This window comes from Lactuca sativa, chromosome 6, assembly GCF_002870075.4.
Source record: "Lactuca sativa cultivar Salinas chromosome 6, Lsat_Salinas_v11, whole genome shotgun sequence".
NCBI classification, from domain to species: domain Eukaryota; kingdom Viridiplantae; phylum Streptophyta; class Magnoliopsida; order Asterales; family Asteraceae; genus Lactuca; species Lactuca sativa.
The window spans coordinates 23,389,589-23,403,905 of NC_056628.2; the positions used below are offsets into that span (position 1 = coordinate 23,389,589).

The 14,317-nt window shown below is 35.4% G+C and overlaps 2 protein-coding genes across 2 annotated transcripts; both read right to left on the reverse strand.

The window, feature by feature from the left end:
- Positions 1-4,428: 4,428 nt before the first annotated feature.
- On the reverse strand, positions 4,429-7,182 carry LOC111882979 (WAT1-related protein At4g19185). The gene is made up of 7 exons (XM_023879338.3): positions 6,833-7,182; positions 6,054-6,116; positions 5,730-5,846; positions 5,379-5,652; positions 5,117-5,272; positions 4,854-5,005; positions 4,429-4,761 (listed from the first exon to the last, which is right to left on the reverse strand). The coding sequence occupies exons 1-7, from the start codon at positions 7,033-7,035 to the stop codon at positions 4,596-4,598; spliced, it is 1,131 nt and encodes a 376-aa protein (XP_023735106.1). The 5' UTR covers positions 7,036-7,182; the 3' UTR covers positions 4,429-4,595.
- A 1,026-nt stretch (positions 7,183-8,208) lies between these two features.
- On the reverse strand, positions 8,209-10,068 carry LOC111882994 (uncharacterized). Its single transcript, XM_023879352.1, has one exon. It carries the CDS (start codon positions 10,066-10,068, stop codon positions 8,209-8,211), a length of 1,860 nt encoding a protein of 619 aa, XP_023735120.1.
- Positions 10,069-14,317: the final 4,249 nt, after the last annotated feature.

Genomic DNA, 14,317 nt, shown 5'->3' on the forward strand with positions numbered 1-14,317 from the left:
GTAGACTTCGACAAAGCATTTGACTCGGTGAATTGGGAATATTTGGATTCAATTCTTGGCCAAATGGGTTTCGGGAACAAATGGAGAATGTGGATTCGGGGAAGCTTGAGTTTGGCTAGAGCATCTGTTATCATTAATGGTTCTCCAACTAAAGAATTCCCCATAACTAAAGAGGTGAGACAAAGAGATCCTCTTTCTCCTTACTTATTCATTATTGCCATGGAGGGCTTAAATGTGGCTCTTAAAACTGCCCGAGATAAGGAAATTTTTAAAGGTATTAAAGTACCGGGGAGTGGACCAACGATTTCTCATCTATTTTACGCAGACGATGCGCTATTTATCGGCGAATGGTCCAGGTCTAACCTAAAGAATTTGGCTCGTATCCTCAGATGTTTTCATATCGCATCAGGTCTCAGTGTGAACTTCCACAAATCAAGAGTATTTGGTATTGGATCCTCGACACAGGAATTATCATCTTGGGCAAGTCTATTGGGCTGTGAATCTGGAAAGTTACCGTTTGATTACCTAGGTGTTCCTGTGGGAGCCAATATGAATCTGAAAAAGCACTGACAGCCAATACTTAAGAAATTTCGTACAAAATTATCAATTTGGAAGGCCAAAACCCTCTCCTTCGGGGGCAGGTTAACTCTTGTAAAATCTGTCCTTGGTAATCTCCACACATACTATTTGTCGTTATTTAAAGCTCCGAGTGGTATACTTGAGGAGATGGAGAAAATTAGAAGAACCTTTCTATGGGGTGGTTGTGAGGATAAGAGGAAAATACATTGGGTTTCTTGGGATAAAGTACTAGCTGCCAAAAGTGAAGGTGGACTCGGGGTGGGATCGATTAGAGCATTAAATGTTGGGTTGCTTATAAAATGGTGGTGGCGCCTAAAAAAGGAGGAACAAGGACTTTGGTCAAAAGTAATTCATGGGATACATAATTTAGATAAAAAGCCGTTTGGTTACCTTTCTAGTCAGAAATGTAGTGGAGTATGGAGCTGTATAGGAAGGACAATAAATCAATTGGCGAGGAACGGAGTTGCTGGAAATGATATCTTTGAGCTGGAGGTTAAGTCTGGGAACAATACCTTATTCTGGTATGATCCCTGGTTAAGTTCAGGGATTCTAAAAGAAAAATACCCTACTCTATTTGAATTGGATGCTCAAAAAAAAATGTAGTGTTGCTGACAGAATTTCGGGACCAACCTTCACCTGGAGCTGGAAGTCTCATCCCTCAGACCTGGGCCTTGGACCTGCTGTTCAAGCTCTCATCACCGATCTATCTGGGATTCAGCTAGCCCATGGAGCAGACCGATACAATTGTAAGCTAACTGGAGATGGAAAGTACACTGTTAGTTCAGTTCGGAAGGTCCTTGATATTAACCTCAGCTCAGCTATTGGCCACTCAATTATTAACTGGTACAAAGTTGTACCCATTAAAGTTTCAGGTTTTATATGGAGGGCTGTGCAGGGTAGAATTCCGGCTGCTGTTGAGTTAGAGTCGAGGGGTATTTTGGTCAATTCTCTCCTATGTAGTTTGTGTATAGGGCAGAAGGAAAGTGTCGACCATGTTCTCATTTGTTGTCCGTTTGCTCATGAAATCCGAGAGAATATTATGAGATGGTGCGGAGTCTCACTAAACCATCGATCATTACAAACTACGAAGGAGTTACTTCAGTCAATTTCGGCGTGGGGAAGCTGCCCCAAGAAAAGGAAACGGCTTACAATTATTATCTATGGAATGCTATGGTGCATATGGAGATACATGAACAAACGGTTGTTCAGCAATGAAGGTGTTTCCTTGCTTCGGGGATTAGTGGCATTAAAATTATGGTTTTCCATTGGTGCAAGCATAGAGGTAGTAAAACGATGTGTAATTGGGTGGAATGGGTAGTGTCTCCATTCTCTGGTTTGTAAAATTTGTACTCTTGTATCTAGTTTCCGGGATCCTTATCTAGTTACTTGCTAGGTGAGGCTCTCCCTTTTAATAAATTTGCCGTTTCCAAAAAAAAAAAAACAAGACGTTGACTATGCACTAAAGATGGAGGGGCTTACTCGTTTTGCTCTTGGTTGAGGGGGGGGGGGGGGGGGGGGTATTTTGATGAAGTTGAGTGTTTTTTTTTGGTAAAAAGACATTTTGCATTAAATTTTTTTGGTTTAACATCAAAATCCGTTGTCAAAATTAGCTTATATTTGGACTTGATTGAAGTAGATGCCAAAAATACCCAATCTAATGAAAATTTTTTGAAGATGCATAGAAAATAACATATCATGATAAGTAATGATTAGTGGTGAGACTTTGTACAGGGTGGGTGTTCGTGGTGCGGTTTCGAGTCGAAACTGCAAACCGCACCGCATGTGCAATTTGAAATTTTAGAAAACCGCAAACCGCACCGCAAAGTTTCTAAACCGTGTTATGCGATGCGGTTTAGTACAGGCGGTTTGTGCGGTTTATGCGGTTTGATGAACAATATGTATTTTTTTATTATGTACATAAAATTTTTACATAAATATATTAGTTATAACATAAGTTTGCTTTGCCAATGTTTTAACAATACTAATCACCGTTACATCGGACAACCAGATAAATAAGCTATCACAGATTTGTTTACAAAAAGTGAAACCAGTCATATCCAATTTCATTAGTAATAAAACTAAATTAGTATCTTCTGTGTAATATATATATATATATATATATATATATATATATATATATATATATATATATATATATATATATATATATATATATATATATATATATATATATATATATATATATATATATATAGGGAGTGCTTCAAATGAGAACCAAAAAAGGTTAAGAACCGTAAGAATCTCTAATTTTAGATGTTTATAAAGGGTTTAGGGTAACCCTAAACCCTAAACCCTAAACCCTTTATAAACATCTAAAATTAGAGGTTCTTACGGTTCTTAACATTTTTTGGTTCTCATTTGAACCTTTATATATATATATATATATATATATATATATATATATATATATATATATATATATATATATATATATATATATATATATATGCAGTGCGGTTTGAACCGCGGTTTTATAATTGGAAACCACAAACCACATCGCATAGTGCGGTTTAACAAAATTTCAAACCGCACCACACTAGTTCTAAACCGCATCATGTGGTGCAGTTTGGTGCGGTGTGGGCGGTTTGTGCGGTTTGGTGCACATCCCTAGGGTGTGTCATGCTCTTTTTTTTTCAAAAAAAGATGGTGTAGGCTAAAATTGAGAATTAAATGTTGTGGTGAAAGTTTCGTTGAAACATAAATCGGATTGGATAGCTTAGTTTTTATAGAATAAAGGGTAGTTTGTTCAAAGTTCATTTTTATTTATGGTTTGTAGTTCAAAGTTCATTGTTATTTTTGGATGATGTGCAGTTTCATTGCCATAAAGAGTGCTCTTGTGAAGCTTCTATGTGGTTTTGCTCTATATGGAAGATTGTTCAAAGCTCATTGTTAGTTTAGTTCGTAGTTCAAAGTTAATTGCTATTTTAAGAAGATTTTGTGGGGTGTCTTTTTATTATATAATATTGAAGTTGTTATAGAGAAATGAGATGTGGATCTTAGGTGAATATCGATCACATTTTTTGGTTTAACATTCTTATTGATTTTTTTTTTTTGGGTTTAATGTTTTTTTAACATACGTTTTAGATATTCATTAGGGTTTATGTTTAAAAACATGTCAACTTGTGTGAACGATTTTTTTATTAGAGAAGCATTTTGTGTAAGTTTAAAAAAAATAAAAATAAAAAAGTAGATTATCACAACTTTTTTTTGCATGCAATTAGTCTTAAAAATATCAAATAGATAAATTTGAAACATTTAAATTCAATTTACTTTATGTTTAAGATTTTTTTAAAATAAAATTAAAAGACAATATGAATTATTTATAAGACATGTGTCAAATTTATTCTTTTACCCCAAAATAAATACATAGGTTATAGTTATAACATTTAAAAGGTATTATGTTTAAATGACTATATGTAAATATATATATAAGTAAAAACCACTGGACAAAAAGTTTATCTAGCAAAAGCATTTATGATTTGTCATTCATCGTTATTAAAATCCCAAACATAGTTGTATAAATAACAAGTAAACCAAATCTTTTCCACCAAATCAAAACAAATTTACTTATATTTATTCGGTTAATCTACCAAACTAAACATATATGACAAGTTAGAGATGCAAAAAGTATCATCATGCTTCCAATTTTAAAAAAATCAATGATACATAGGTTTCCCTTTACTCAATCTTAGAAAGAAATTTGTTACATAAAAACAACAGTATATTATCACCATTCACCACAACATCTCATTTTGTTTTCTGCCGAGTCATAAGGACATTTTCTGTCACAAGAGGCTCATTCTACATTTATACATTTATACTCATGAATGACCCGATGGGGAAAAGCCCAAAAAGGAAGAATATATATATTTGTATCTGTCACTATTCTGCTACACATTTTGCACAAAAACCAAAAATACAATTGAAGGGCAAAAGGTAAAAACAGAAGAAAACAGCAACATTTACCATTTGGTGTGTGTGTGTGTGTGTGGTCCTTAATCTGTAGACTTAAGTAGAGATGGGGATGGCCCACCAAAAATCTGGTCTATGAGTGGCTCTGAGGAACGACCTACTGAGGCTGCCTGTTGCTTTTGTTTTTCCCGATAAGTCGCCCATGTCACCACATATAACCCCACTATGATCAACGATCCTCCCAAAATGCTGTTCATAAAAAAAAAATAACAATTAAATATATAAAATATAAACCATGGTTTTGGAATAATCAAATTAAGTTGGATGCTGAGAAAACAGACCTTCCCAAATAGATTGGGTCGCCAAGGAATACTTTTGACAAAAAAGCCGAAGCAGCAGGTTGAAGTGGGTTATAAAGAGCAACCAATGCGGGTCCCATGATCTTGTTTGACCATGTTATAAGTCCATAGTTCAATGCAGACGCGATGATTCCCTATTTATTATTATTATTATTTTTAATAAAACATCATGTAAATTTTATCAATAAGAGACATATCATATCAGAGTTTTATACAATACAAGGGAGAACAGAGAAGATACTTACAGCATAAATTACTGCCAAAACCTCGGACCTGGTCAAATGCCAGTTCATTGACTCACTGTTGAAGGAGACAGCTGTCACCACCATAAAAAGTGTACCAAAAAAGTATGAATACGCTGTAACCGATAGATTTGCAGGATACATAGCCAAAACTGGAGCCTGAATTTCATTCCAATACAAAAATTGGAAGAAAAAAAAAAAATCATACTTCAAATCCAAACCATTTAAAAAAGTATATACAATTTTTTATGTACAAGTCAATTACCTGAACAGCTAGAAAGGTAGCCATGCACATACAGTTTGCTATTAAGCATAGAACACCAATGTGCCAGTTGTCGATTCCTAAGGTTGCAAGACTAGAAAACATCCATCCAGAAAGTTCTGGTTGTCCACCTGGAATTATTTCAGGGGCAGTGTTTGCAAACCCTAGTAAAGCTGGTCCTTTGAAGATAGCCATTAAAATGGCACCAGAAACACAAACTAAGGTGCCTCCAACTTTTGCCTGACCTTCACTTTTCAGCACATTTACTGTTTCTGTACTGCATTTATGACATCACATATAAAACATGTTTATTAAATATAATTATTAAATAGTAAAGGTTGCCATTATTATTACCCCATCATTGCAGCAAGTATAAATGTGAAGACAGGAATTGAAGGTTGAATGGCTGCAGCATAGGTTGGATTTGTGTAGCCAAGACCAAGAAGAAACAAAAGCTGGTTCCCAAAAATCCTACACAAGAAATTAATAAGTGGAACAATAGCCATAGAAGGGCCTAAAAGAAATGTTATAAATGTGTTATCTTCTTAATGAATCATAAAGGGTCAACAAAAATACTATTCAATTCAATCCAACCAACCCATTCTGCCACCTCTACTCATCAATATAGGATTACAATACAACAGATATGAATAACAAGTTTGGAGATTATGGACTTACCCAGTCAACCCAAGAAAGAAGAAATACATGAGCAACTGCCTAGTCATAGCTGGTCTGGTTCTCCTAAAAACAACATAAAATCAAACCAACTTTAGTTTTAACATATTTCCCAGATGATACAAGTTGTATTTACAGGTCAATGATGATTAGTAGGCTATCAATGAATACAGATATTGGGTTATGTGCACCAATTAACATATTTGACTTCTATCACCAGCAAAAAGCAACATTGTATATCATCTTGTAATGAAAGAAAAGAGAGTCGGATTTGCAACATTGGTTCTTCTCCATGTCCTTTTTCTTGGTTCAACATTATGGTGAATGCTAAATCTCATTAAAACCAATCAAATGTAACTATGTAAGAATGAGAAATCCAGTGGGATTTGCCTGATGCATTAGTAATTACGGTAAGTCCTGACTAATATAGTACAAGAATAAATCTAATCTATATAAATTTGTTTTAATTAGCATGATAAACTACTCTGCACTAGAGGTTTGGAGGTATCGTTAAAGTATATTGCAAGTACAAGCAGAATTGACTAGGGGAATCTTACCGGCATCAACTATACTTCTAGAGATCCATTCCAAAACACTACAATTACCTTATTCCAGATTCAATCTCATTTCAACCCTAGAATAGTTAGAGGAAAAACAGCTGTTATATTGTCCCATAACACAATGAAAAATCTCGCAACTCTTCATCAGTATTTAAATAACAGAAGGCATTAATTCGAACCACAATTTCTAAGCAGGAAGAAACAATTGATAAGTTGACTAACTTTTCACGGAAATAGGCGATGGGAGCAAGGATAGAGATGGCAAGGATGTCACGATACACGCAGAAAACAATCTCATTGACTCCACCATTCAGAGCTACTTTTGTGATGACATGATATCCTCCATTGAACAATTGTACCAACGCCATCGCGGCGTGTGCCTTCCATGCTTCTCCTCCAGCGCCACCGCCTGATGCAATCCTCATCTACTCCGTTAACACACACGCACACAAATTTTGAAATCTGTTGGTGTATCTAACAATTCAGTTGTTGGTCAGTCGTTCAACTTCAACCAATTCGAAAAATGATGTTAGGTGAATTGAGTGGAAAGTAATGATGGGGTCATTTTGAGATTTAAGTAAACGTAAACAAAAAGGGGGAAAATGTTGCAATTTTGGAATTTTCTCCGGATTTGGATAGATCATACACGTAAGCAATACATTATTGCCACACGTTTAACGCAGTTGACTTGTCGGTTACAAATACAAATATTACATTTGGTGGGAGTATAATAACATTTTTTGGGATCTAAATAGTTGGATGATATCTTTGTAGGACCAAAAATAGTTGGATTATGGTACAAGTTTTAAGTTTATCATTAAATAGGGTAATGTTAACGACAAGTCATTTTTAGTTATTTTTCTAAAATGGCTAAAGGCTGGAAATATGTTAAATTAAGCAAAATTTTATTTAGTCAAAAACAAGTATTAACCTTGCGGACTAATTGTCTTCAATTAATGATATTACGGTTCTCTAGTTTACTAACCTTGTGGACTAATTGTTTTGAATTAATGATTTACGGTTCTTCTGGTTTTAGATTGATATTGTTTCACACATGACATTTATTTTTTGCGAGCCTATAGTATGTCCAAACAGTTACAATAATAGCTATTGAATGAGCTCGTTAAGTACTCAATTAATTTTACATATATACATGTTGAAGATGTGATACAAAAAACCATTACAAAACAACATTTATCGTCGAAACCTTCATAAACAATGTCTCTTAAAAAAGACAATGCATAAATGAGGTTGATGATCTAACATATATCTTCAATTATATGCAAGTAGAGCAACCAATGAATACTAGCTCCTTGAATCAATCAACACACCACCTTTTTGTCTTGTTCTTGATCCAAATTGATGACAAAGGTTGGAGCAGGGGCGGAACACGAAAAGTTATACCAAGGGGGCCGAAACTAAATTTTTAAAACAAGCACTAAAAAAATTTATTAAAAAAATTTATTCGATTCAACGTCATAAAATATAAAAAATCAAACAAAAAGTTAATATAAATATTCTAACATCGCTCATTAAAGTGGAATTCGTCGATCTTTAACGTCTTTAGAGTCTTGCACAATCGTCTCTAAAGTAATCTTTTATGCAAGCTCCCTTTCGAAGTATAAAACCAATGAGTTGTTCAAAAATTCATCTTCCATTTTATTTCGTAGCCTTGTTTTAACAAGACTCATTGCTGAAAATGATCTCTTAGTTGTAGCTGTGGAAATCGGAAGAGTGAGTATAAGGCTAACTACTAGATAAATAAGATAAAAATTGGTTGCTCTTTTAGTCTTTATCAACCATTGACACAATTCTGAAATAGATATCAATTGTTTGTATTCTTCACGTTGAACGACGTCCACCTCGTAATGTTGGAGTTGCATCTTCAAAAGATTTATCTCGGTTTCATTGAAATCTTCAGGATAAAACTTTTCTACTAATTGACATACATCACCACTTCGAAAAGGCTCATTAGAATTTTTAGGATCTAAAGTTGCTGAAAGATGGAGTAACTCCATCGAGCTATCATTGAATCGATGATCTAATTCCATTAACTGACAGTTAATTGCTTCGATGAAAATATCTACCCGATAATGATGTTCAAGTGTATGATCGCTATGCTCATTACGAGCTCGAGCCCCTCTACTAAAGTAAGAAGAAGACAAATCAGGGATATCGATGTTGCGTTCAAGACAAAATGACTTAACATGAGCGAGAAAACTATCCCATCTTTCATCTTTCATTTTTTGCAATAGCAATTTTGTGGATGCAACTAGCCTCAATGCATTCAATATATCTTGAGATTGTCTTTGTAAAGCTTGGCAAAGTAAATATGTGATCTCCATTATTTCTTTCTCGAGATGTAGAACAAAAATGAATTCAAATGTAGTAATAGTCTCATATGCTGAATATGCATCTCCTTTGATCGAACCAGTGTCATCCTCAATAATTTTAAATAAAACCTCACAAATCGGACTAAACATTTTTATTAAGCTTGAAACCGATTTCAAGTGAGAACCCCATCTGGTATCCCCAGCCCGTTGTAATGTACCAATCTGATTGAGGCCTCTACCAGTATCCAACTCACCAATAGATTTAAAATATGCCATTTGTTCGGCTTGTGCATCTCTTAGTTGGTCGGAACGCTTGGAAGAAGCACCAACGACGTTGATAACAAAAGATAATTTAGTAAAAAACTTTTGCACCGCAATAACTCCTTGTGAAGCGGCCATTAATGCTAATTGCAATCGATGAGCAAAACAATGAACATAATATGCAGATGGACAATCTTTTGAAATCAATGCTTGTAAACCTTTGAAATGACCTCGCATATTGCTTGCACCGTCATACCCTTGGCCACGAATCGACTCAAAATCAAGATTGTTATGTGTCAATAGAAAATATATTTTATCCTTCAGAGTTTGGGATGTAGTGTCGGGAACATGAACAAGTCCAAAGAAACGCTCCATAATAACGCCATCTTTATTTACGAATCTCAAAACAATAGACATTTGTTCTCTGTTAGACTCATCACGTGCTTCATCAACAAATAAACAAAATTTTCCACCATCAATCTCCTCACAAATCATCCGTCTCACCCTATTAGAGATAAAGTTTAAAATCTCCTTTTGAATTGTTGGTGATGTATATGATGCATGTTTAGGAGCAGTACGAAACAATTCTTTCATCTCATTGTTAAAAGAACAAATTGCCTCCAATATTTCAAGGAAATTTCCTTTGTTAATGGAATCTTGTCTTTCATTATGACCTCTAAATGCAATTGCTTGAAAGGCACACCAACGGACTACATAAATAATAGCTTTTAATCTCAATCTATTCTTCTTACGATCTTCATCGGTAAATTTCTCAAACGTATTTCGTATATTTTGAGTCTCATTTAACAAATCATCGTATGATTTTTGTGCAACATTGTGAAAAGATGTACAATCAGTTCCCATATGCTGCAAAAAAACGCATTTTTTCCCACCTACTTTCTTTCAATTTTGAAATCCATCTATAGTAAATGCCCGTTGGCCATAGTATCCTACTCCAGAAGGTTTGTTAAAAAGGAAACATGGAAAACAAAATGCAGAAAGTATTGGTTGAAAGAGACCAAGATTCATATAAGCTCGCCGAACTGTATCTCGTTGATTGATTGGATAATCGTAAATTTGGATACGCAAACTAGGATCTCGTTCTAGTGTATTAAGATCAACATCATTCATTTCAAGACAAGGTTTTTTGGGTTGATTCGCATCCACATGATCACTATCATTAGGAGTATTTGCATCTATAACATTTGGGGGTGACTCTACCGGTACTTGAGAAGAACTTTCATGTTTTCTTTTAAAAAATTCATCAAGTGTTGCTTGTTTTTTTCATTTTGGCTTACTCTACATGGCATAATTAATAAATAGTTAACAAATAACTACAAAATTAATAATATCAAAAATAATAGTTAACATAATATTATTATTATTATTATTATTATTATTATTATAAACAAATAATCGGACTACTAAACAAACAAAACTTATTTTAAGGTTTTAGAAAAAAACAAATGATAGATAATAGTATATCCCTATTCTAATTCTAATAAAAGAATAATTTTATTCTCCTTTTGACATGTGTCACCCTCTTAGACCTCCTAATTAATGCATATTTTATTTTCTTTTTATCATGTGTCACCATATAATGTTTTCTAATTAATGTATGCCACTTGTCAACCTATTGATTCTTCATTTTAAATTTTAAATTTTAAATTTTCCACTCTAATTACATTAAATTAATAACATTAAAATAAAACTTAAAATAAAATTAATACAAATTATAAAGTGATATAATTTCACATATTTATTTAAATCAATTATTAAAATTTATATAACTAAAAAAATCTCTTAATTAATAATTTATTTGTAACGCCCCGATTCTCGAATACCAATTTATGGTTATAAATTCTCAGGAATTCAAGATCTACTTGACGAGTTGGTTGCCTGACTCGTCGAGTAGTAGCGGGTTTGGGCCACGTGTTTAAGTGACCAACTCGCCGAGTTGGAGCTGGAGGGTGAAACCCTAATTTCTGGGGTTTGCCACCCTATTTAATGGATCATTATCCTCCCTTAGTCCCTTTGCAGCCTCTAGAGAGTTCAGCAAGACCGTAATACGTGTGTGTGCTCCATTTGTGTGTTTCAAGCCTTGGAAGAGGGTTTTTAGAGAGAGAGGAACTTGAAGATCAAGTAGCTAGCAACAAGGAACTTGTGTGGATCTGAAATCTACCTAAGTTAGCACCATTTGAAGGTATCAAGTCGATACCTTGACCCTCTTCCCTTCTAGATCTCTTTTGGGTTGAAGATTTGGGCTTTTCATCATGTTATGAAGCTATTCTTGGGTATGAGCTAAGATCTGAAGTTGCAACTTCAGATCTGAACTCTCCTTGGTCTTTAGGTCCATAAAGCTTACAACTTTAGCAAGTATGAACCTCCCCTCAAGTGTTAGACTTCATTGCAATATTAGTTTTGTCATTTTAAGGCTCTGAAGTTTTGCATGCACGTAAAGTTTGCAACTTTATGTGATAAACATGCCTAGGAAAGTTAGATCTACATTATGGAGCCTTTGCATGGCTTAAAAAGCATCTGTATGGAAGAAGGTCTGAAGGGACTTGGCGAGTGGCATAGTCGACTCAGCGAGTCCGATGAAGATTGCCTTGTGCTCAGCGTGTCAGACGCGTGACTCGACGGGTTGGCAAGTTATGTAAGGAACTCGGTGAGTAGCTGAGGGTACTCAACGAGTTGAGGTCTACAACACCAAGGCCGGCCCTTTATCGGATTTGTATCCGGGTAATTGCATGATATGTTAACTGATCTGTTAGATCTGCGTCTTAGTAGTTAGGACGGTATTATGTTTAGTGACCTGGTTTAGGTCGGTATCCTGGTATATAGGATGATGTTATGTTAGTGACCGGTTAGGTCGGTATCTTGGTTATAGGATGTTGCTATGCTATATGATCTGTTAGATCGGTTTCTTTGTGTATAGTCTATTAGGTGATTATCTGTTATATGTGCACATGGTTGTTGATTGGGGGTTGGGTTGAGGCGGGTCCTGCTTCGTGCTGTAGGCCAACATACGTAGGGCAGACCAGATAGACTACAGACCCGGGAGGGCACATATTCAGGCCGAAGGCCCGGCGAGTGGTCTGGATAGGCTGAAGGCCTCGAGAGGGCGGTCCAAACGTGCCGAGGCTCGGAGAGTGGGCTAGATAGACTGAAGGCCTGGTACGGGCAGTCCAGTCCTACTATAGACTCAGAGAGTGGACTAGGTGGACTGAAGGCCCGGTGTGGGCGGTCCAGACGTGCCGAGGCTCGGAGAGTGGGCTAGATAGACTGAAGGCCCGGTACGGGCAGTTCAGTCATACTGTAGACTCAAAGAGTGGACCAGGTGGACTGAAGGCCCGGTGCGGGCAGACCAGTCACACTGTAGACTCGAGATACATGGTTGTTCTGTATTTGTTGATATGATATGATTGTGGTTATATGAGGTTGGTATTTTGGGGGTAACTCACTAAGCTTTCGGGCTTACAGTTTCAGTTTATTGTTTCAGGTTCAGCGGATGGCCGCAGGTAGGCGAAGGCGTGACTGTATACTTCCTTGATTGATGATTATGATTTCTGGGAACTCTGATGTATAAACTATTTTGAAAACAAATTGTAATAATTGAATGGTTTCAAACGATTTAAAAAGTTTTAAATTGACTCGAATTTTGTGGGTGTTACATTATTTAAAATAATTAATTAGTAATCTTGAGTTTTTATTATTAAAGTTTAATTAATTTTGTAACCGTGGTTCCCACGGGTTATAAACTAGTTAGTATTATACAATTAAAAGTTATATCCTTTTAATTTGACAGCTAATAGGATTAAACAATTAAAAAATATAACCTTTTAAAATTGACAGCTAGTACCGTCTCCATTCTCCTATTAACTTTCAACCATTAACACATTTTAGAGAGAGAAATATAAACGTTGTTATGATATTATAGAGAGAGAAAGAAAGGAGACGGGAGAGAGAACCAAGAAGCTTACAAGGGGATAGCTGATCGGAGAGATTGAAGAGTCGCACTGTCTTTTCGGAGATCGATCTATCGGTGGCCGGGACACAGAAGTCAGAAAGGGCGTCTGGTAAGCACTCCGGCGGCGGCAGTGGTGGTTACTGTAGCGATTTGTGGTCGGAAACACATAAGATATCAACGCAATGTTGGTCGGAGTAACAGAAATCAACAAGGGCGGTGTCGATCGGAGACCCAATGGTTACGTTTTCCGGCAGTGGGTTTTTTCCCGTGCTAACTCAGGCGGTGGATTTTTGGGCGACTCCAGCGGATGAGCACTCGGTATGATTTCTAACAGAAGCAGATTTGATGATCTATTATGTTGTTAATAATTTGGATGTTAAATTTGTTGTTTGATTTTCTTTTATAGAGTTTTAGTTTCCTAAAATCAGTATCCTAGTTTTATTAGAATTGTTATTGATTTTTGTCAACAAACTTCTGGCTTCTCCGCTTCTGTTGGAACTGATTTACGTGCGTAACCAATTTGCTGATTATTTAATATTCATAGTTAATTACTTTTTTAAACAATTTTTTCAATTACAGAGTAACCTTACTATACATAATACATCCCGGGGGCCAGGACGTTAGCAAATTGATAAATCTATTATTATATATATAACATATGTATTAGAATGCCAAAAATCAGGGGGGCCATGCCCCCCTGGCCCTCTCTTAGCTCCGCCTCTGGGTTGGGGCCTCCTATTATAGTGCAAGGAAAGAGGTGGGCAATAGGGTTATGCTTAAATTCTTTAAACACAAAAAACGCTTTTCTTATAAAATAGATTAATGGAGTTTTTAATTTCCCCCGATCATTGAATTATAATCTAGCCAATTACTCAAGCCATATTATTCATTTTAATTAATTTAGTCAAATACCTACTTCTAAACTACTCGTTAAATTCACTTATGTTCACAACAAGACTTCAACTTTCAACCTCAATGAGGGAGGACAACGTCGTATATCACTGTGCTAGAAGCCCTTTAGTATTTTATTTATATATTTATTTATTTTGATTTTTTAATAATATGTATTGCATATATAGTATTCATGTAATATTATCGTTTTTCATGTAGACCCATATGTTCATGTATAATTAATGGTATACT